This window comes from Phalacrocorax carbo, chromosome 3 (genome assembly GCF_963921805.1).
Source record: "Phalacrocorax carbo chromosome 3, bPhaCar2.1, whole genome shotgun sequence".
NCBI classification, from domain to species: domain Eukaryota; kingdom Metazoa; phylum Chordata; class Aves; order Suliformes; family Phalacrocoracidae; genus Phalacrocorax; species Phalacrocorax carbo.
The window spans coordinates 128,242,396-128,265,988 of NC_087515.1; the positions used below are offsets into that span (position 1 = coordinate 128,242,396).

Below are 23,593 nucleotides of genomic sequence, written 5' to 3' on the forward strand. Positions count from 1 at the left end.
ACCCCTCGGGGACCCAAACGCACCCCAGTGGGAGGGTGGCACGATGTGACCAGCTCTGCGTGTCCCCTGCCTCAGACCCCCCCTGGAAATGTGCTGGTTTCCTCTGCTTTTAATCGGTTTCTCCCTCAAAGGCTGCGAGGCACCCATGGGTGCTGGCGGCAGGGATGCTGATCTGCAGGGAGGACAGGGTGGGACTCTGGCTGTAGCCACTGGTGAGGATTAAGGGACAATATCTCCCTGCTCCCATGCAGGGTCCAACTCTGGTCCTCAAATCCCCTCCTCCAGACTTTGTTCGCTGATCCTGTTTCAGAAAGGAAGCAATTAACTTAGAAAAAAGAGGGGAAAAAAAAGCCCTTGGAGATTGAGAAATAAAGAATAAAAGCTGCACATAATTAAATTTCAACTGTTTTATTTTTAAACGGAGAAGAAAGAAGACTTAGAAAAACCTCAGATTGATTTCTGCCTGGCCTGAGACACCGCTCGAATGGCTCTCAGGGCTCAGATTCTCCGAGAGCCCCAGCAAAGCACTCCTGCCTCAGTTTCCTCGCTGCTGCAGGGGAGGTAGCAGCTCTGGGGATGAGCACGGCGGGCAGGGGTGGCTCCAGCCACAAGCCAAATTTGGGGGCAAATCCCCTCCCCGTGCTCCTGCACCAGCTCGGAGGCAGAGCGACTACCCCTCCAGCAGGGCGGCGAGGCAGGCTCCCTGCAGTTTGGGGGTGCATTGCAATTGGGAATGCGCTGCAGTTTGGGAACATGGCAGTTTGGGGGTGCGCTGCAGTTTGGGAGTGCACTGAATATTTGGGAACACGCTGCAGCGCAGGGACACGCCGCAGTCCGGGAATGCGCTGGCACCAACGGGTGGTGCAAATGTGCCAGTCGCTGCAAAGGCAGGAAATTCCAGGGAATTGCCAGGGAAAGGCAGCCCCGCGCCAGCAGCTGCAGGGGTGCCAGTGCCGGTGCAGAGAGGGGCCTCTCCCACCTTCCATCCCCATTTTGGCTGCTTTAGAGGACCCCACCCCGGCCGCCGCAGCCGATAACCCTGCGTCTGGGTCCGCAGCCCTGCCTTCCCCGTGCAAACCACCCACCCCCCGCGGGGAAAACCCAACCGAGGCACCCGCTGGCGTCGTGCTCCCGTGATTTAAGCCACCCAACGATTGGTCTCCTGGTCCCCAGAGTGAGCCTGGGGGACTGAATCTTTCCCTGGTGCATCCTCCGGGGGCTGCAGGAGAGCCCCAGCCGAACTCTGCTGCCCGGATCCCTCCGGGAGAGACACCACGGCGTTTTCCATCCCACCAGAAATGTCATTGATTCACAAATAAATTCACAAATAGCTTCAACACCTGGCAAAACACCACTGTTTATTATTATTATTACTATTTATTATTATTACTACTATTATTATCATTATTATTATCATCATTATTATTATTTCTTCCTTTAATTGAATTATTCCCTGCTGTTCAGCAGCGACATCCCTCCCAGAGGCAGCCGAGAGCTGGCAGAGACTGAGGTGGTGGGGGAGAGCTGCGTCCCTCCCCACATGCATCCCTTTCACCCCACGCTGTTAATGAATAATCCCTTGGGGGGTTTATTTTTGGAGGTTTTGATGACCTTTGCACGGCACTTGGACCCAGGGCTGTTAGCTGGGCAGCCGTGGAGGTGTCTGACCCCAATCGGTTGGCCCCCTCGGCGTCTGTCAGGGCTCGAAGGTGTGTTGGAGGATTATTCATTAATTTTGCCGCGTTGCAGCAAGGAAAATATCAGCAGGGTTTCAGGATGGTCAGGAGGTCAAGGAGCTTTGAAGGGAGATGTGAGGACCCATGGAAAAAGCTGCTGGAAGTGCTCTGAGGTCCTTCGCAGGCTGCACAGCTCCTGCTCTGTATCTAAGAAGCAATTTCCCCCCCTCCCCAGGTTTGTGATTGTGCTGGAGGGGCCGGGTCTCGGAGCACCCCGTGGCCGTGCGACGGCAGCTGCCCGCAGCGGCCGTTCTCTGCCCGCTCGGGGCTCGGAGCCGGCTCCCGGGGGTCACCTCGCCCGAGTGAGCCGGCTCAGAAATAGCGTTATCATCCCCTCCTTAATGAGGGGCCGGGGAGGGTTTGCTTATCACCAAAGCGCAGCCACAGAGCGCTGCAGAGCTCCTGCAAATCACTGCTCCTCACCCGTCCTTCAGCCGAGACCCGTTACCCGGCCGGATCCTGCCCCCCAACCCCGCTCCCGGTGGGACGGCGGCGCGAGTTTGGGGTGCAAGGCAAGCGTGCCAGGCGCGGAGCATCCTTCTCCTTGCAAGACCTGGAGCGAAGAGCCTCAGCACCCATTTTTCACGTGGCGATGCGATGCAGTGAGGCCATCGCGTCACCCCCTACCTGAACCCCCCCTCCGTGTGCCTGCTGCTGGGCCCCCCAAACCCAGCAGGCCTTTCCCCTGTTCCCCACCTTGCCCAGTTCGCCCAGTGCACTGGCTGCAGGTTCAGGGGACCTGCTCCAGGGCAAGGATCCCCAAACGGGAAGCGACTTCACCCCCAAACCCTCTGAAGCACCTTCTTCCCCAAACCCCCCGAGTTTGCAGCATCCCTGTAGGACACAGGACCCCAGGTGCAAATCCCCATGCCAGATCCTGCTCTGCCAGCGGGGAAGGAAGGGCTCAGCCCCTCTCCTCCCCCAGGGAATCCGGCAAAGCCCAAGGGGAGGGCTGTTACTCATTATCCTTCCAGCCTGGAGAGAGGCTCCTTGTTGACCCACAGGGCAGGAACAAGCTCTGCCAGCCTTGGTCGGGCCAGGATCACCCCTCATCCCCAGCGCCGGAGCAGCCGGAGTCCCGCTCGCTCCAGCAGCATCTCCAGGAGAGGCCGGCGGGATGGTAAGGGAAAGCCAAGATGGGAATTTCCTAGTTTTTGGGGTGGGAAGGGTGATCCAGGCAGCGTGGGGCCACGCGCCGTGGTTGGGGCTGGCGGGGACGCTAGGGTTTTCTAGCCACCTTTGATATGGATTTAATAACCATCATCGCCGTGATGAGAAATAGGAGAGGTGTCTCGGAAAAGAGGGAGGGGAGGAAAGCCAACGGATTCCCTGTATAAATCACGTCAGGCTCTGGCTGCCAAACAGGAGTATTTTCTAACCCAGGCTTCTTTCACTTTCCTTCATTTTGTTCTTTTGGGGGGCTTTTCCACATTTTTTTATGCCTCTCTCCCTCCGTACCCTGGCTCACAGACCAGCTCCGGGTTTTAACTTGCATGGGGAATGCTGGGGGGCAGGCCCTGCCCCACCTCCCCCTTGCCCCGAGGGCTCCCTGCTGCTATCTGGGCTGTCGGCAATAGCGTCCTGATGGCCCTGGCTCCGGGCAGTGTCACCTCCCTGGGCAGGGTGATGGGCCATCCACTGTCCCTGCTCTGCCCAGCCCCTAAAAGCAGCCTAGGAGGGGGGTGGGGTGGTGGGGGAAGGGGGTGGCAGGGGGGAGGAATGCTGCAGGCACCCCTGGGAGACCCCCGTCTGCACCCCTGGAGGCGTTTGGCCAGGTCTGGGGTCTGCTCTTTGGGTGGGAGCTGAACCCATCGTAGAGGCGGGGAGAAGGAAAATGAGCTGAGGGCGGAGGAGGGAGCCTGGGTGGGAAGGTGGAAGGCGGAGGGTTTGCTGATGGAGAGGAGGCTGGAGGGAAAGGGAGGAAGGAGGCCACAGGAGGGGGCAAGAGAATAAATCATCCCCTGCAGCCAAGGTGGGACACGTGTTGTGTTGGTGGGGCAGCACGTGGGATCCAGTCCCACCTGGGGCAGGGGGCTTCACCATGTAATCTGGGCTTAGTGCCCAACCCCACGGCAGGTCCTTCCTTGCCCCTGGCCACGGCCAGGGAGGAACTGTCCCCCCACAGCCAGGACCCATCCAAACCTCCCTGGGGATGCCCCGCCTGGGGTTAACCCCTGCCTGGAGATGGGATGGGGCTGGGTCTTTTGGCTGCACCCCTTCGTGCCAGGCTGGGGGACAGTGTCTCGGGGTGGGTGTCTGAGGCTGAAGGGAGGTCCCAACCTGGTCCCAGTCAGCCCCTTAGGATGAGATCATCCGGGGACACTGGGACATGAGGCCGTGCCCACGGGCCATGAGGTAGGTGTGGGTGCTGAGACCAGGTCTGAGAGGAGACCAGAGCAGAAGAGGCCGTGCAAACCAAGAGGACCCCAGCACACATCATGCTGCAGGAGGAGGGGATGGGCTGCGCTCAAGGGAGGCGTCTCAAATAGCCCAGGGGCTCCTCCCACTTCTCCCCAGTGACCGCGAATGGAGCCCGGGCTGACTTGCTCACGTGGGGACATCTCTGCTCTATGGACTCAAGAGGCTGAGATGAACCTCTGTGTCCATAAATAATTAATCCCTTTGGAAATGTGGCTCTGGTACAGTGGTCCTGGTGGACGAAGGATGGGCTGTGTGGAAAAGCAGGGGCGGCACTTGCTTTCTTCTGCTTTAGCTCTTGTTTTTGGTCCAGGTTCACGGCCAAGGAGGAGTCAAGTTCCAAAACTGGGCCAAGACATATGGCTCCTCTCCAGAGCTGTACTTCCAGCCCACCTCGGTGGAGGAGATCCGGGAGGTAAGGAGGGTGCTTCCAGGAGACAACCCATTAGAAATTAAAAGGAGAAAAGGCCAGGAGGGGCTGTGATGCTCCACCATGTTCAGCCAGAGGGGACAGCATGACCCCTTCCCTTAGCCCCAGGAGATGGCCCATCCTACTGAACGTGCTCTCCAGCAGATGTGTCCAACACTTAAAAGCTGCAGAAAACCAGCACGCCTGGCCCCAGCTGGACTCTCTTCCTTGGGTGTCAGCATGTGGCATCCTTCTGGGGTCCCCTGCCTGCCCCAGCTGCCATGCTGTGTCACTTTTGCCACCCCAGAGATGCCTCTGTCACCCTAGGGCGTCTCAGGTGGGCATCACCTCTTTTGGGATCATAGAATCATAGAATGGTTTGGGTCGGAAGGAACCATCTAGTCCAAACCCCCAAGGATGATCTCAAGGGTTGTCTTAGGAGGCGTCTGGGCTCCAGGGGTGGTTTTAACCCCAGGTGATGAGTTATCCAAGTAAATGGATGTCAATGGGTGAGATTTTAGCTTGGGCTGTGTCACAGTGCCTCTGGCACCGCCCTTAGCACATGGCCTTGAGGGAGATGGGGGATGCTCAGGGCTGCCTGTTGTCTCTGCAGATCCTGGATGTGGCCCGACAGCGGGACAAGAGGGTGAAGGTGGTGGGGGGTGGCCACTCTCCTTCAGACATTGCCTGCACCGATGACTTCATGATCCAGATGGGGAAGATGAACAGGGTCCTCAAGGTAAGACCGGGAGGTGGCACGGTGGCCCTGAAATGTGGTGGCACCCCTGTTCGTGCGGCCACCAAGGGCTGGGAGGCATTGCGCCAACACCGCCGTACCCACGGTGGGAGGTGAAAGGATGGAGAGGCTTTCCTCTCCTCACAGCCAGGAGTTTTTCCCAAACCAGTCCCTGAAACGCTGCTCCAAGACTGGGGAATGCGCCTTGTCCCGGTGTGAAAGCACCCCTTGTGCATTGGAATCATACGGGGCAGCTATAAAAATGCAAAGAAGCGATGTCTTCCCGGTGTGCGTTCAGCGAGGGCTTACCCTCGGCGTGTCGTCCTCACCACAGCGGGGTCTGCTGGATGGGAAGAGGTGCCTGGCACGATCACAGGGTCACAGAGTGCCCTGGGCTGGGAGGGACCCACAAGGACCATCGAGCCCAGCTCCTGTCCCTGCACAGGACACCCCAAATTCACACCGTGTCTCTGAGGGCCTTGGCCAAGCGCTGCTTGAATATCGCCAGGCTGGTGCCGTGATGCCTCCCTGGGGAGCCTGTGCCAGGGCTCCACCACCCTCTGGGGGAAGGACCTTCCCCTAATGCCCAGCCTAACCCTCCCCTGGCACATCTCCCTGCCGTTCAAGGAAAGATCCTTGCACAGATGCTCGATGTGACCTTGCAAGGTGCCTTAGGCACAGCAGCCTGGCAAAGACCGGGCTGGATGTTCGTGGTCCATGGTTTGTTCCTGTGTCAGGTGGGAAACGTCCCCATGGGTGATCGCTCCATGTGATGACACTGGGAAGGCAATAGCTCTTGCTGGTTGCCTCTGGATCATATCCTAATCAACTCTGGGAAAATGAGAGCTGCTGCGGGGGGAGAGGTTTTCCTGCCCTCTGCTTTGCATCCAGCCCTCCGAGATACTGGGCTCTTACTGGGGCTGCATGGCTGGCTGGTGATAAACACTGGGAGAACTGCCTCTGTGCACGTGCACATGCCTACGTGTCGTGTGTGCAGGCACACGTATGTGTGCATGCCTGTCACGCGTGCGTGCACATATAGGCACCTGCGTGTGTGCGTGCGTTTGTGTCTATATATGCACGTCCGTGTGTGCGCAGCTGATGAAAAATCCTGGCTGTGGCAGCGTATCCTGAGAGCTGGATCGTTACTGTAATTAACTGCAATGGTTAATTAAGGAATGACTCCCTCCCTGACAGCTCTGCCTATCGGAAGCGGGACGAATAGCTCCTGATGGCAATAAGCCGTCCCACCACCGGGAGCTGGCTGAGCGGGGCAGGAGGGCAGCACAGAGAGGTTTGCTGAAGGTGGAGCTTTGCTGGGAGATGTCTCGCCCCTTGCATTGACCAACACCCCAAAGAGGAGTTATGGGAGAGGTTACACACCCCTGAGACTGGGGAGAGCAGAGGGGAGCAGGGGCTGGACCAGGGATGGGAACCAGTGGCACGGTTGGGTTGGATGAGGTTTGGGTTGGGTGAAGGTCTGAGGCAGCAGCTCAGGATGGAGCAAGGCGCTCGTGGTACCAGCTCTCCCATATGGACGTTATCAGCTGCATTGGTAAGAGTAGAAGTGTTGTCCACGGAGTGTTTCTCCCCCAAGCTGTGTGACACTCCCCCTCCCATCCCGTCCTGTGCAGGTGGACAAGGAGAAGCAGCAAGTGACGGTGGAAGGTGGGATTTTCCTCTCGGATCTGAACGTCGAGTTGAGCAAGCATGGGCTGGCCCTGGCCAAGTGAGTGGGACACGTGTAGGGGGTCGTCTCTGGGTGTCCTCCAAGGTGTCCATCCTTGCAGGTCAAGTGCTGGGATGTGGCAAAACAGGGGCGATTGAAGAGCTTTTACTGCAGAATAGGGGTGTTTACTCAGGATCTGGTCTTTCACCAGGGTCCTGCAGACCACAGGTCAGCTCCCCCTCATGATGGAGTAGCTGATCCTGCCTCAGAGCGGGAGGTTGGACAAGGGGAGCCTTTACCCCCACACCAACCCCATGTTCTCACTGCACCCACCAGGCTGGTCCCTTCCATGTCATGAAAGAAAACTCTGCGCTCCCTGGCCGTGAAAAGATGAGAGCATCTTTTCCGATGCCTCCGAGGGGTGCCTTGCGTGGGGCAGAGGCTGACAGCATGCAGCTCTGGGCAAAGGAGGCTCATGGCAGACAAAATTAAGCTAGAGAAGAGTATTTGGCAGCAAAAGTGCAATTAGCCATTAGAGTATCTTAGCAGGAGGCACGGGAGAGTCTGTGCTCTGCGTTGCTTTGGGTTGCCCGGTGTCCCCAGAAGAGGAGGTGGAAGTGATGGGCTGGGGGTCCAGGGAATCCAGGGTGGGACACCTTGAGCTGATCACAGCTGACCCCTCTGCCTCCAACACACGTGGTTCTCCCTTGAAGGGAGTGTCTTGCCAAGGGCTCGTTCAAGAGCCCCGTTCAGATAAGGAAACAGCCGTGGAAAGCACTTCTCACATATCCACCTCTTTCATTTGCTGACCTCAGGGAATAAATCGCTCTTTAATTACAGCCTAGCTCAGAATCTGCGTTCCTCAGTCAGTGTAAGAGGTCGGTTTGTCAGAGCCCTGGACAGGCCTGGGGTGGGGGTTCAGAGAAATAAGCCCCACCTGAGCAAATGGTCGAGGGTGGGCATGGGGTGAGCAGGACTCCTTCATGGAGGAGGAGCTCACCGGTGGTTGCAATGGCCATAGAAACCACATCTGGTTCAGGAGGTCCCTGCTCCCCCGCTGTTAGAAGCTAGAGAGGTATTTGGGGGAAACGGTAGGAACAGCACACTGTGTGCTTTAGCCTTCTACCATCCCCATGTGCCCGCCTTGGCCACGGTTGGAGGGACGGACCTCGGTCTGCAGACCTCATGCTTGCAGATGCTGCTTCCAGCCCTGCTCCGCAGTGAGGTTTCTGGGGTAAACTCAGGTTCCTCACCCCATGCTCTGACTGTGTATGGGAGGGATGTGTCCACCCCAGCGAGTCCCTCCAAGCTGATGGGGAGAGACAGGGACTTGTGAGATGGGACACAGCTGAGTTGACCGGGGTGACCTGAGCTCACCAGCCGCCTCTTCTTCCCTGTGGACTATAATGCCATCCTGATTGATACGTCCCATGGAGACGTGCGCACGTGGCTAGCAAACCCTGCTGCAGGGTACCCAGAAGGGTGGAAGAGCTCTTTGGGGCAGGGGGCACGTCCTGTGGGGACTCTGTACCTGCACACAGGGTCTGCACGCAGCATTATGCCTGGCTCAGCGGGATGTGCCCCACGGTGTGCCCCACACGCTCGGGTCCTCACCAGCCCCTCTGTCTGCCCCCAGCTTAGGAGCCGTTTCTGAGGTGGCAGCAGCCGGGGTGATCGGAACGGGGACGCACAACACCGGGATCAAGCACGGCATCCTCCCCACCCAGGTGAGACACGACTCGGGAGCGTGTTGATGCACGGACATCAGCATCTTGAGGGCTTCAGGGGGGTTGTCCCGTCACCCAGTCTGGGTCTGGTGTGCCCAGCCCTGGGGTAAGGAAGGAGCACAATGTACTCAGCAAGCAGGAGGTGTCCTGATCCCCCTGGGATGGGGTTGCTATGGGGGACCCCCAAGTCCCCCATGCACAGTGGAACCTCCTCATCTGCCAGTTTAAACATGATCCAGCCCCAAACTCCTCCGTTATGGTCTTATAATCTGATGAATAAGCCCTGTACCAAAGAGAAAGCAGTTTTTCTTGTATTGGAGCCCCCCCCAAACAAATCTCTGCAGGGACCAGGTCTATTTTTAACTAGAGAATTACAAAAATCCTCCACTTCTAGCTCAAATCCTGTACAGCGATTCCACCAATGATTATGTAGAAGTGAAGTCATCTGGGGGAGATTTACTTCTTTGATGGCTTTTCCTAGTGTGTCCCAGAGAAATGAGGGATCCTTTTATGTCACCAGATCAAAGGTGGCAGGAGCGGGGCTGGTGGAGCCAAGCTCACCAGGAAGCACCCTGTGATGCCGGTCGTGGTACGGGGGTCTCCCTGCTTAGCCCCCAGCCCTAAGGTTTGGGTCTGGACATGGAGATGGGATGCAGTGAATGGTTGCTGAGGCTTTGCTCCCCTCTCGGCAGGTCGTAGCGCTCACACTGCTGACAGCCTCGGGGGAGATCCTGGAGTGCTCCGAGTCCATCAACGCGGACATCTTCCAGGCTGCCCGCCTGCACCTCGGCTGCCTGGGCATCGTGCTCACGGTCACCTTCCAGTGCGTGCCCCAGTTCCACCTGCACGAGGTGGTCTTCCCCTCCACCCTCACCGAGGTACGCCATGGGTGCTGCTTTCCAAGCTTCCCTGGGGATAAGCGCGGGTCTCGTCAAGGCGATGTGGTTGGAGGGAGACTGGGAAGTGGTTATGCTCTGGTAGAAAAATCCCACAGGGGTGTGGGTTGCTCTCCCTGTGCGTCTTGATAATGTGCTTCACGGTGTCCATCGAGCTGGAAACTTCTCCAGGGTGACAAAGGAGAGGAAGAAAAAGCCATGTTTCTTAGCAAATATCGCTTTAACTTCCCATGGTTGGGAACAGCATCTTCTGGGAATGGAGAGGTGCAGGAGTGGGGTGGGGAGGGGAGGTACTCTCCTTGAGAGCAGCCCTGCCCAGAAGGACTTGGGGGTGCTGGGGGGTGAAAAGCTGGACACAAGCCGGCAGCGTGCGCTCGCAGCCCAGACCCCCAGCCGTGCCCCGGGCTGCATCCCCAGCAGCGCGGGCAGCCGGGCGAGGGAGGGGGTGCTGCCCCCCTGCCCCGCTCTGTGAGACCCCCCTGCAGCGCCGCCTCCAGCTCGGGGCTCCTCAGCACGGGACAGACACGGGGCTGTGGGAGCGGGGCCAGAGGGGGCACAGAAATGCTCCAGGGGCTGGAGCCCCCCTGCTGCGAGGCCGGGCTGGGAGAGCTGGGGTTGTGCAGCCGGGGAAGGGGAGGCTGCGGGGAGACCTTATTGTGGCCTCTCAGGGCTTGAAGGGGCTGATAAGAAAGATGGGGACAGACGTTTTAGCAGGGCCTGCAGCGACAGGACGAGGGGTGATGGGTTTAAACTAAAGGAGGGGAGATTCAGACTAGAGAGAAGGAAGGAATTGTTCACGCTGAGGGTGGTGAAAGCCTGGCCCAGGCTGCCCCGAGAGGTGGTCGATGCCCCATCCCTGGGAACACCCAAGGCCAGGCTGGACGGGGCTCTGAGCAACCTGCTCTGGCTGAAGGTGTCCCTGCTCACGGCAGGGGGTTGGGCTGGGTGGCCTTTAGCGGTCCCTCCCCACCCAAACCCTTCCGTGATTCTAAGATTCTCGCGAGCGCCGCCTCTGCGCGGGTGGGTGGTGGGGGCCTGCCGCAAGACGTGCGTTGCATCGTGCGGTTGATGTTCAGGAGCAAAGCAGGGTTTGAGGAGTAGCCCCACACGTGGTTGCAAGCTGAGCCAGTGGGGTGGTGGGAAACGGGGGTGCTGAGTCCCCTTGTGCTGCGGGAAGGCATTGGCTTCATTCCCAGAGGTGCTGCGTGGAGCAGAGGTGAGGGCTGAGTGTGCCCTGGCAGCTTTGCTGGTCACAAAGTCTGGGAGGGGGCTGGGTGGGGAAGCCCAGGGTGCTGTAAGTCTGCCATCAGGAGTTCTTCAATCCTCACAAAAAAGCAGGTGGGACCTCTGCACCTCGCACTGGGGGAGCTGGGCAGAGAGGGAGAGCTGTGGGGAAAGAGATGAGAGTCACTTCCTTTATTTATTGTTCCTGGTGGGTTTTAAGAACTTTGAGACACCTTCTCTGGGGGAAGTTGTGTCCATTCCCAGCTGCTTTCAGCTCTGCATCTGGCCCAGGACAGCTCAGGGGCGTGAAGGACGTGAAACCTCGCCTCTTTCATCATTGCCATGCTCCCCCCTGAGCTGTTCCCAGGCTCCGCTTTTAAAACTGGTCCAGATTGACACAGATCTTTTGTATTTATCCAGCCTGAGATTCAAATAGCTGGGTTTTCTGTCCCAAACCAGCCTCCATGCAGCTCCAGGGCGGCTCATGGCTGCAGGAGAAGGCTGGTGGCTTCCAGTGTCCTGAGAAACCTGCCAAAGGCTTTCTGTGCTCACCATGGGCTGCGGAGAGCGACCCTGAGCTGGGACATGGCCGTGTCCTTTGGAGACATCCTCTGGGTCCTGGCAGGAGAGACGGGACCACCGTGCTGCAGAGGCTGCTGCGGGAGGGCTGGCTGCCTGGCAGGCAGGCACTGCTGCCCGCTCACCTGGGCACGATCCCCAGCTTGCAGAGGATGCGCTGGCATGGGGTACGTTGCAAACTTGAGATCCAGGGGAGTAGAGGGCTCCTCCTGCTCAGGAGAGACCTCCTGGCTGGGCTGGAGTTGGCCAGTGGGAGCTGTGTGCCACCCGTGGGACCAAGGCAGGGGAGAGGAGGGTGAAAACGCTTCTCCTGCTCTTCTCGGTATCACCTTCGATTCAGATTTGGGGCTGGCAAGGTGCTTCCCCTCTGGAAGCCAGTGCCCTCAGGGAAGAGGCTGGACAACGAGACCCCTGTCAGTGTTCCCATGTCCTGGCCTCTCTGCAGCATCATCCTCACATCTCAGCATCCTGCCTGACTCAGCCCGGAGGTGACAGAAATCGGATCCCCCTCCTTCGGCTGTCGTCTCTCCTTTGCGTACAGCTCCGTGGGTTTTAAACTGTTCCCCCGTCTCGTGAGCAATGCCTGAGCCTCGCTGCAGGCAGGGATAAGCCAGGGGAAGAGCAGCCGCAGCGGTGGGGAGCTGCTCCGGGCTTGGATGCGTGCCGGGGCTGTGCAATGCCGGCAGCCCCACCGGAGGCGGGATGGAGGTTTGCCCAGAGTCGTCAGCTTCATCTTCCCTGGGCTGCCTCCGAGCTGCTGCGGGACTGAGCAGGGAGGCTCCGGCCCAATTGAGTTAGAGATGCTGAAGGAGCCCGTGGGCATCAGCGCTTGCTTCTGGCCGTGGGAAACGTCACGGTGAGACGGATCCGCCAACAGTTTAACCCAGTGTTCGCAGGCCGCCAGCAGGTCAGCAGAGACCTGATAACTCCAGACACGCATGACTAAGCCTACGCAGATTTAATGTTCCAGCTGGAGAAAATCGCCCTTGCTGGAAATCCTGGGCTGGGCTGACGAGCTGATGCGCTTGCCTGACTAAGCGAGAGCAGGGAGAAGGCTGTGCCTGCGCTGAGCCAGCATCCCTGGAGGCAGGCAGTGCCTAGCTGGGCACTGGAGGAGAGGAGCAGCATCCCGCAGGGCACGGCTGCTCCCCCGAGCCGTGCGCTCTCCGAGGAAGTGCCATCTCCCATCTCGTTGTCTCCTGCTGCTCGGCTAATGGAGAGCCTCGCTTCTTCCAGCGACAGAAGAGCCACTTAAAATAGCCCATGAGCATCTTCTGCTTTTGATAGCAACTTACGCGGTCCTTTCTTGTGTGTTCATGAAGTAGGGTTTAAGTCTTTTTTTAAGCTGAACTTGGGATGAACCACGCTGGGGATGAGGAGGAGTGTGATGGGTGACACATTTCAAGGACCAGACTCAACAAATGCCCCAGCAGAATCCAACCCCAGAGCTGCATTTGGGTCGTGTGACAGAAAACTCCCTTTAAACCGATTGTCATGTTGCTACTGGACTTGTCCATCTCTGTCTTGCCAAAGGTCCAGATCACCCAGACTAAGGTGTATGGCGCTGGTGACCGGCCTATCCAGGACGTTCCCAAGGGAGGTGGGTTTCTGACCTGCTTTTTCATAGATGAGGATCTTGCATGACTCTAAAGTCTTGAGACACTGTCTCCTCCTCAGCAAGTTCTCCTGCTGTCCCGCCATCCATCCTCTCCCTGTTGTCCCCTCTTCGTGACCATGTCCCTCCTGAAGAACACATCTTGCATGTAGCCCATGAAAGGGAACTTGATTGGCCATGGAGAGCACGAGAAGTTCAGGTCCTCGCTCAGTACAGGGCTGAGGCACTGGGGACAGTGTCCTGGGATGCTGGTACGGAGATGTTCTGTGCTGGAGAGCGGTTTCCTCCAGCCGAGCTTTCCATCCCCAGCAGGAACCAGGCTGAAACAGGGTGGTCTCCCTCGAAAGAGGCATGAAACGTCCTTTTTTGGGGGCAGTGCATCTCCTGGGCTTTACGAGCTTAGGTCTCCATGTGGCTCTGTGGCCAATGGTGGGTGTGATCCGGTTCCTTCAGAAAGTGCTTTGAAGGCCCCGTGGGCATTTCTACAGAGTGATTTGAAGGATTTCTTTCTGCTGGGAACACACCAAAACTGACTTTCCCTGTCTCTGCCATTATATAAACTCCTTTTAACTGCTGGATGCATCTCCTTGGAGCCCTCCCACCCTCACGGTGCTGAGAAGTCGGCTGCAGCGATTTGTTCTACCTGATGCTCCGACCCTCCGTGGCTGGGACAGCTTGGCACAGGTGCCCTATCAGGATGTGACCTCCTGCCTTGAGCTGAGCAATCATCCGGCTGGCGCCGGGTCTCTGGCGCTGGATCGTCGCTGGAGGTTGCAGCATTGCACAGGCTGCAGAGAAGGGGCCACCTGCAAGGTGAAAGACCTGGTGGCCTTCTAAATGCTGTGCGAACTCGCCGCGTTCATGAGGAGTTAGGTTTCTGGATGGGGAAACTGAGGCACAAAGTCACTCAGGTGGTGGTGGGAAGGAACCTCTCCAGGAGCTTGGATCTGCTTCAACCGCTGATCGCCTTCACCCTCCTGTGAGATCTGACGTCCCTGCTGGTGCATCCTCGGCAGCATCCTCATCCGTTGACTCATTTGGGTCTCACAGGTCCAGTTCCAGCCTTGGCTAACGACAACGTAAGCCTTCGTTAAGTCAGGCTCATGAAAAATAAATAGTCCTTGGACAAAAGGAGCAAAATTTGTTGCAGGATTGATCAGAGCCGCAGCACTCTGAGAAACGCTGTCCTTCATTTTTTAAGGACTGAATTATTCAGCGCCCCGTTGGGGTGGCCCGAACACCACCACGACGTGAACCTAAGGCACTTTTGCGGTATCTTCTTCGTAAGCCCTGACCCAAAGCAACCCACTGGTCCTTGTGCTGTGGGCGGCCGGGCTGACCGGGAGGCGGACAGAGAGGTCCATGCACGTTACCCGAGACCATTAGCCTGTCTGCCTGCCTGCCGTCACCCCTAAGAGCAGCTGCACCAGGGCGGCCGAGAGCTGGAGCGCTTCAGGGTCTTATTTTTCCTGGAAGGAGGGAAGGAAAGACAGAGGAATAAGGGAAACCTGCCAAGATATTTCTCCAGCCTGCAGTGAGTTCGTTACCGGTGTTTCCAGTTGCAGAGGGGATGCGCTTGCGTTTAATGGCTCAGGAGTATTTTCTCCCTGTGAATTGCCCATTTGATTCCTGAGCTGCAGCTTCCCTGGTGTCCCACAGCAGGGAGTTCTCTGCTTTAAATGCATTTAAATATGTTTAAATGTGGTGGAAGCCTGCCAGCTCCTTACAGCTTGGTCCTCACCCACCCTGCCAGTCTGCTCGGACCTTCACTGCATCCTTCCCTCAGCCAAATTGCCAGGTTGAGCGTTGTTTTACACCTCCTAACCTGCCTTTTAGATAGGAAACTTAAGCTCACGTGCAGGATAACCCCACTGTCCTGAACAGGGCAGGTAGCCTAGGCTGAGCTTTACCCTGCTCAGCATCATCTACCCAGGCTATGTCCCCTGTGCAGCTCAGCCTCTTTCCCCATCCCTCGGGGCTGTTAGGAGGGTGAAACACAAATGCACTCTATAAATATTAATGCCATTATCAATTCTCCGTCATCGCTGTTCCTCGCCCGCTTACAGATCTCTGGCTTTCATGTCGAGTGGCCCAGCGAGGCGGAAGAGAATAATGGCAAGGGAGCAGGTTCCTTGAAATATTTAAGCCTGAGTTATCTAAGACATTGCACATAATATATGTGTCAGAGGAGCCAGGCTTGGATTTGTGGTTATATAAGATCTGCATGCTTTCTTTTCTGGCCTCGTGATTATCTGTATCACTGGGATAGACTCAGCCTCTCTCTAGCTGCTGACGGTGACCAGGAGCAAGGCGTGGGACCAAGAGGGTTTGTTGCACAGCTGAGGTCACCAGAGAGACCTGCAGAGCATCCCTGGGTGGCGGCAGGGATGGAGTCAGCCTCCCCTTACCCCACACCTGCTGGGAGGCTGATGAGGGTGAGGATGGGTCAGACTCTCATACGATACTTCTTCCCTAGATCTTTGCAGCTTTGGGGCTTCCTGAGCTGGATGTGGTTTCTATATATGCAATAAGGCAATGAGTTTCTCATCCAGGAAGGTCTTTGATCTGCTTCTGAACCCAGGCAAACTTCTAACCTCCTGCAGGCTTGCACAGCTTAGCAACCTGGTGGGGTCAAGTTCTTCTTTTGGTCTGAGCCTATCACTTCCTAACCCTAACCTGAATCCTAACCCTAACCTGAATCCTAACCCTAACCTGAATCCTAACCTTTGGGGGTTGTCCCAGGCACCTGGGGCCCTTCAAGCCCAACTCCCCCAAGACCACCCAGTACTAAACCCCCTTGCTGGGCCTGACATCGTCTCTCCTAGCCAGAAACGTGGGGTTTGGCCTCACTGCGTGGAAGCGACTTTTCCAGCTGGTGCTCAGACATCGTCGCCTGATGCGGTGGGACCCTGCAGGCGAAGGGGGAGGCTGAGCATCCATCTCCTCTCCCAAAACATGACCTCTCCGTGTTCCCTGGCTCCCCTTCGCTGCTCTGATGGACCTATGGGATGTGTGCTAGTGAGTTCTTGTGCTTCGTCCTCCCCGGCACCTTGGCCACGTGTGCCGCTTGTCCCATCCTCGCCCTTTCCCCGAGGACCATCTGGAGCCACCAAACCTGCACTGCAGCAGGCAGGGTGCCTGACCCGCAGCTCAGCAAAGCTCTCGGAGGTGTTTGCAAGCAAGAAAGCACACGGCATCTTTTGACCCGGCCTTTATGAAGCAAAGGGACTTGTTCTGGGCTCCTGGGAGGGAAGCAAAGATGAGCAGAATCCCGCGGGTCTCTGCATCCTCCAGGGTCACCTCTGTTGCGTGCGTTGGCCACGATGGAGCGACACGATTTCCACCGCCCGACCGCCGCCTCTGGCACTCAGCCAGCAGACAACATCCCCAAGGACTCCCGAAGCCGGCTCGCTCGCCGCCTTCAGCTCCTGCCCGCTGCGCTGTAATTATCCTACAAAGTCGCGGGCTTATTTTTCTCAGACCCGTATTCCTCTATCACAAAGGATCAAAAGCGCACATTGGAGAGGTCGCCCCGCCAGCAATTTGCTTCGGCGCACAAACGCCGTGGCTGGAAGGCAAACAGGCATTGGCAGGATCACCTTGGGAAAGCTGCGTCCTTCTTTTCCCCGCTTGTTTTAGCTGCCGGATGCATTTGTTCCTAGAGCAAGCTGGGGAAAATGTGGGGTTGTGGCTTTTGTCCTGCTTCTACTTGCACAATCGTTAACTGTTTCCAACATAAGAACTTCTCTGGCCAGCAAATAGGCTGTTTGGGGAACATCTTAGAGAGATTTTTTGGCTTTTTGGGAGCTGCGGACGTGAAGATGAAGACAACAGCATTAATTCTCACCCGTCACAGGAGAGCACCATTTGTCCTCCCATCTTCCCTGCTTTAATGGGACCGTGGCATTACGGGAGCGCGACCCCACAAAGACCCTCACCTTATGGCAGGGTCACAGCAAGATGCTTGGTGCTAAAGCAGCTCAGCCTAGTGATTAACAGCTCATTAAGACAAACAACTCAAATGGCCCAGCTGGAAAGGAGCAGCTTCACAGCTAAGGTTGCCGAGACCTTCCTGGGGTGACATCCATGGGTCGTTGCACCTTCTCCTGTGTCAAGCAAACTGCTCGAAGCAAAGCCGCTGGGTTTTTAAGCCTTTCTGCAAAGCTATGGAGATCTCTGCAGGAAGAGCAGGGGGTGGTCGGGGAGGCTGTCTGCAAGAGGGAGAGGTGCTGGCCCAGCTGCGATGGCACCGTGCGCGGGGGGAGCACAGGGTCCCTCTACCCTTGCACGCACAGACAGGGCGAGGGGACGAGGGCTGAAGGGTTTTCTCATTCCTGTGGGTGTTTCTGTGTGAGGCAGCGGGGTTTTCTCCAGGTAGCCTTGGGACAAGACCCCGATGGCTTCAGGAACAGGCTGAGTATGTCCTGGGGCTGCGGTCACCCCCTTGAGCCCCATCACCTGCGTGGTCCTGCCTGTCCCCTGCCTGCTCAGACTCCCCGTGCCTCGTGTCCTCAGCTCTGGCAGGCAGCTCATCTGAGGGATCTGCCTTTCTTAAAGCTCTTTTTTGTGTCTTTATGAATAATTTGGCAATTCTGCATCTGAAGCAGGGAGTGTCTCTGGGACCGGGCCGTGTAACGCATCCCGGCTCCGTCCCCTGTTGTACCCGGGCTCCATGCCCCGTTGCATCCTGGCTCTATCCCCCATTGCCCTGGGGCTCCAGAGCTGCAAAGGGATGTGCTGCCAGGGTGTGAAAGCCGGGGAGGGCATCGCTGACACTGGACGAGGAGGGGGATTTCGGCAGCCCCCAGCGTGCCCCACTGTATGGCTGATGGCTGGAGGGAACCCCTCCATCCCTGGCTGCGCTGCCTTGTGTCTGGGAAAGCCTGACGGAGCAGTTTGGGGGCTGCAGAGGTGTGATTGAGGGGTCTGAGCTCAAGTGTGTGACAGATGCAGCTCCAGCAGCATCTGCAGGACAGGGGGCTCTGCCACAGCCCAGGCAGAGGAGACGATGGGCATGCTCGGTTCTTTTCTCCAGATGTTGGGTCCATGGTCTCTATTAGCCCCTTGGTGCTTGGCTGGGATGTGTTGACCCCCTGTCCAACGCAAAGCTTGCCAAGACTCTGCAGACGGACCCCTTGGACCTTTCCCAGCATTCCTGGGAGTCCTCCCAGGTGCCTCCAAGCACTGCTCCCAGGATCCCCGCTCCATGGCAGGGGGACAGCCACCGACCAGCCCCCGTTTCTCTGGTTGTTGCAGGTCCTCGATCACCTTGATGACCACCTGAAGAGATCCCAATACTTCCGATTCCTGTGGTTCCCTCACAGTGAGAATGTCAGCGTCATCTACCAGGATCCCACCAACAAGGCAGGTCCCACTGGGCTTCACGCAGGAAGGCGAAAGGCCCGTGCACAAAGCTGGGTCCTGCCCAGAGCTGGTGTTTTAGGATGGGCTTGCAGTGCAAGGGCTGCTGGGGGGGGCTATATCAGGCAAACAGCATTTTGGGGCTGGGCTGGGCTCTGCCCATGCTCTGTGGTCTCTGTGTCCCAGGACACAGACGCGGCTGGGGCTGTCCAAGCTCTCAGCAGCCTCATGACAAAGCCTGGTCTCTTCCTGGGAATGGATGTGGCCCTGTTTCATCATCGGAGAGAGGTGTGGGGAGTCCTGGGGTGCCCTTCTCCAAATCCCCTCTCCCAGCTTGGTCCTGGTCCAGGCGTGTGCTCCCACCTTCACGCCCGCTGCAAAGAAAGCTGCAAACCCTGCTAGTCCCTAACTACCATCATCTTCCTCTGCTTGGCTTTGCAGCCCCCCTCTTCCTCTGCCAGCTGGTTCTGGGATTATGCTGTTGGCTACTATTTGCTGGAGTTTCTGCTCTGGATCAGGTAGGAGCTTGCTCTGGGCAGCGGCTGGGGACAAGCGGGCTCGGGGAGGTTTGTCCAGGGTTGGCCTCATCCAGCTCTGTTTTTCTGCATCTCTACATTGAAACTTGTGTTGCTTTGCTGGGAGTCCTAGGGAAGATGGCAAGGGAGGACTGTGATGCCCGTCCCCAGGGAAGAAGGAGATGCTTGTTCTCTGAGCAATCTCCTGTGCAGGAGCGGGTCTGGGCTGGGATTGATGTCTGGGGCTGCACTGCCCTCTCGTGTGCACAGAGATGGAGCAGCACGCCGAGGCGGCGCGGGTTTGCAGCTGCAAGGGAGCTTTTTGGGGGCTGGTGTTGGCTGTGGGCATGTCCTGAGCACCAGGGTGGAGAGAGGAGATCTAGGCAGGTCCTGGCTGAGAAGCAGGACCCTGGTGGCACAGGAGAGCTGGGCTGGACTCTCTGAAGAGGGAGAAGAGGGACTGTGGTCACTTAGGTCTCTGCCAAGGGGTCCACCATGACACTCCACCCTGTCCCCAGTAGTTCTTGTTCCCCCAGTGCGAGGATCACAGTGCACAGCCTGGGAGGTGCTGAGGTCTCAAGAGGGAGGGAAGATGATGATCGAGCATCCCTTTCCTAGCTTGCAGCAAGAGGAGGAGGAGGGAGCGGAGGGCGAGGGTACAAGGTCCCAGATCAGGTGGGGTGAGCACAGGCGAGCTCCCGCAGGGCTGCAGGACCCCACTGGCTCCAGCACCCTTGGAGGATTGCAGCGTTGCTGCTTTGCTTGCATCCCCTTGAGAGGGCATCCCCTTGCCCAGCATCTCCGACTGTGGCTTGTGGCACCACAGCTCACAGCCTGCCCTTGGCAAAGCCCTGGGCAGCAGCTCTGGGGTCAGATCTCACCTCCTGCTCTCTCCTATGCAGTACCTTCGTACCCAGCTTGGTGTGCTGGATCAACCGCTTCTTCTTCTGGCTCCTCTTCAGTTCCCGGGTGGAGAATATCGCCATCAGCTACAAGATCTTCAACTACGAGTGTCGCTTCAAGCAGCACGTTCAAGACTGGGCCATTCCCATGTAAATCGTAGAATCATAGAACCATTAAGGTTGGAAAAGACCTCCAGGATCACCAAGTCCAACCCCCAACCCAACACCCCCAGGCCTCCCAAACCATGGCCCCAAGTGCCACGGCTGCACGGTGTTTGAACCCCCCCAGGGACGGTGACTCCCCCACCTCTCTGGGCAGCCTGTGCCAGGGCCTGACCCCTCTGGCAGGGAAGGCATTTTCCCTCATATCCCATCTATACGTCCCATGATGCAGCTTGAAGCCATCTCCCTGTCCCTCCCCGGCCGGGCTCAGTGCCCAAATCCCATGCCATCCCCTGCCCGTGCTCTGCCCCAGCCTGGAGCAGAAGCAAAGCCATGGAGAAAGGGACCTGTCTAGGAGGCACCATTCCTATCTGCAAGCTTAGCACGGGGACCCTTCTGCATCCCCACCCTGGGGTACCAAATCCATGCCACACCACGTCTTGGGGTTTTGTGAGCCCAAAGCCATGGCAGGGATGTGCTGGGACATACCAAGCCATTCCCTGAACTAGCATGGGGTCAGGGATGGAGCTGTGGAGGTGGGGATGCAAACCTGAAGGGAGCTGGTTGTGCCCATGCTGGCATTAATGGGCTGGGGGCTTCCCCTGGGCAGAGAGAAGACGAAGGAAGCCTTGCTGGAGCTGAAAGGGGCCTTAGAGAACAACCCCAAGATGGTGGCTCACTACCCTGTGGAGGTGCGCTTTGCTCGGGCGGACGAGATCTGGCTGAGTCCCTGCTTCCAGCGAGACAGCTGCTACATGAACATCATCATGTACAGGTGGGCCACGTCCCCGTTCCACCCCGCTCTCCTCCTCCTCTTCCTCCCCAGGGCAGTGTGCTGGTGCACTGGGGGCTGCACCCAGAGAGCCGGCAGCAGCAAACGCACATCTCAAACACACCAACACCAGCTCTCAGCTGGCACTGGAGAGCTGGACCGAAGGAGCTCCTGCACCTTTGCCCGCTCACCCCTATCAGACACTTGCAGGCACCAAGCCAGAAGGAATGGGGTGGCCTTGGAGCACCCTAGAGCCACCCACCCTTGTTTCTCAAGGATGTTGTCCTACATGAGGGTCCTCTGGCCAAGTGCTGGTGGCATGCTGGTTCCCGGAGGGTTTCCATCACCCGGTGCTGGTCAAAGAGCCCATGATGGGTCCCTGGGGTTGCCCTTCTCCCCAGGTGGGGATTTTTCATAGAGGTTTCCTGAGTGCGCAAATCCCCCCACAGACCCTGTTAATGCCCTCCCTGTCTGACACCCCCTCCCAGGCCCTACGGGAAGAATGTTCCCCGTCTCAACTACTGGCTGACCTACGAGGGCATCATGAAGAAGCACGGTGGGAGACCACACTGGGCAAAGGTACTGATGGCCCCGCTCTGGGAAGAGAGGGTCTGCAGAAGAGCGTCCCTTCCCCTTCTCCATCGTGGCTCCTCAAGGAACGGGGGGTTTGCAGTCGAGTGGGGGTCAGAGAAGGGATCCCACATCAGGCTGGTCCCAGAGGGAGATGGGTGCCTTGAGGAGATGGTGTTCCCCTGTTTGCTACCCCCTCTGGGCACGTAGATAAGGGGGTGGAGGTCCCATCACTTCTGCAGGGGTTTCCCATAGCACATGGTGGTGGGGATCCGGGGCCAGCAACACGTTCCCCAGTGATGGGCAGCCCCCCAACACTTTTGCTTCTTCAGGCCCACAGCTGCACCCGGAAGGACTTTGAGAAGATGTATCCAGCCTTTCCCAAATTCTGCTCTGTCCGGGAGAAGCTGGACCCCACAGGGATCTTCTTGAACACCTACCTGGAAAAGGTGTTTTACTGATGGGGGCTCATCCAGGGGATGGAGGAAAAATCAGCCATCACCCCCAGTTCTTGGGACACGCCAAAGCTCATGGTCCTCTGTGGTCACAAGGTGCTGCACCCCCAGCTCTGCCCTCATCTGTCGTGACAGCAGGCAGCAAGGGCTGGCCCCACGGGCAGGGGCACGCTCTGATCTCCGTGCTAACGGGGCTCTGTGGTGCCTGGAGATCTCTCCTGGAAACCAGAGGCTCGGGGGGGACCATGTCCCTGACCCCCCAAGACCTGTACAGCCCCAAGTGCCTCCTGTCCAAGCCAACATCTCAATAAAGACCTTTCTTTGAGCGGAACTTATCTAAGCCTGTGCTTTCAGCCTGGGTGTGCGTCTGATGGAGGTGCCCAGCCTTGGGTACCGGGGAAGGGGCTTGATGTCCCTGTACAGCCCCACTGCGGGGGTCACGGCTGGGCGCAGAGACCAGAGCCCATTGCACAGCCTGGGGCTGGTGCCATCCGCATCCGTGAGCTCAGGCCATCTCCTGAGCAAGCGCCGGGTTTTGCCCCTGGGGCCGGGCAGCCCCGGCTGTACAGACGCCTGGGGAGCGAGGGGCTGGGGAGCAGCTCCCCAGGGAGGGACCGGGGGGCTCTGGCCGACGGCAGGTTGAACACGAGCCACCAGCGTGCCCTGGCAGCCAAGGGGGCAGCCGTGCCCTGGGGGGCACCGAGCCCTGCATCGCAGCCGGGCGAGGGGGGGATTGTCCCGCTCTGCCCCGCGCTGGGGCGGCCTCACCCCGAGCGCTGTGGGCAGCGTTGGGCGCCGCAGGACATTGGGGGTATAAAGGTACTGGAGAGTGTCCCGAGGGGGCCGCGGGGCTGGGGAAGGGTTTAGAGGGGAAACCGTACGAGGAGCGGCTGGAGTCCCTTGGGTTGTTCAGCTGGAGCAGAGGGGGCCGAGGGCAGCCTCATGGCGCTCTGCAGCCCCCTCCCGAGGGCAGGAGGAGGGGCAGGGCTGGTCTCTGCTCTCTGGTGACCAACGCCAGGCCCCGAGGGATGGCAGGGAGATGTGCCAGGGGAGGGTGAGGCTGGGCATTAGGGGAAGGTCCTTCCCCCAGAGGGTGGTGGAGCCCTGGCACAGGCTCCCCAGGGAGGCATCACGGCACCAGCCTGGCGATATTCCAGAAGCACTTGGCCAAGGCCCTGAGAGACACGGTGTGAATTTGGGGTGTCCTGTGCAGGGACAGGAGCTGGGCTCGATGGTCCTGGTGGGTCCCTCCCAGCTCAGGGCATTCAGTGATTCCCCTCACAGCGGCATGCAGGCAGATTTTGGGAGGAAGGGGCTGCCTGCCAGGTTCACCCCAGCCTGGCTCATGTTGGTGTAAGGGAAGCCACGCACGGGCAGATGCGCTGTGCCCTTGCCCAGGTGGGACTGCAGCTGCCCCACGCTGCCAAAACTTGCAGGAGATGCTCCTCAGGATCCGTTGGGGTGATGCTCATGCTCCTGCCCCTCCTCTCCTAAAAACCATCCCTGCTAGGCTGAGCTGAACGGTGCCGGTCTGAGCCCTGTTGGCATCACCAAGAAATGGGGAAGGGGACTTGGGTTTCTCCAAAGGAGCGGCAGGATTCCTCAGGATGGCCAGGACAGATGGACACCAAGTTGATAATGCTTTTAGAGAGACACCATCGCAGCACCATGCAGCCTCCCTGCCCTGCAGGGGCGTGTAGGAAGTGAGTGCAAGATTTTATGGGAGAGGAGAGTGACACTTATCCCCAAAACTTGTGGCACTGGTTGGTTTGACCCTCTCCCACTCCCCGCAGCTTCACAAGCACCATGGCCTGGGTGTCTGGTGGCATGGCCAGGATTGCTGGTGT

At 58.2% G+C, this 23,593-nt stretch overlaps 1 protein-coding gene across 2 annotated transcripts; it reads left to right on the forward strand.

Annotated features, from left to right (window-relative positions):
* The first annotated feature begins 1,751 nt into the window (after window positions 1–1,751).
* On the forward strand, window positions 1,752–22,077 carry LOC104043759 (L-gulonolactone oxidase-like). 2 transcript variants are annotated; one of them, XM_064448370.1, is made up of 13 exons: window positions 1,752–1,911; window positions 2,662–2,856; window positions 4,468–4,569; window positions 5,177–5,302; window positions 6,934–7,028; window positions 8,605–8,695; window positions 9,388–9,573; window positions 18,266–18,373; window positions 18,812–18,888; window positions 19,788–19,937; window positions 20,560–20,724; window positions 21,210–21,300; window positions 21,624–22,077. In XM_064448370.1, exons 2-13 carry the CDS (start codon window positions 2,854–2,856, stop codon window positions 21,750–21,752), a joined length of 1,323 nt encoding a protein of 440 aa, XP_064304440.1. In that variant the 5' UTR covers window positions 1,752–1,911; window positions 2,662–2,853; the 3' UTR covers window positions 21,753–22,077. The 2 variants fall into 2 exon arrangements, with proteins under 2 accessions (XP_064304440.1, XP_064304441.1); XM_064448371.1 differs by having other exon boundaries at window positions 2,711–2,856.
* Window positions 22,078–23,593: the final 1,516 nt, after the last annotated feature.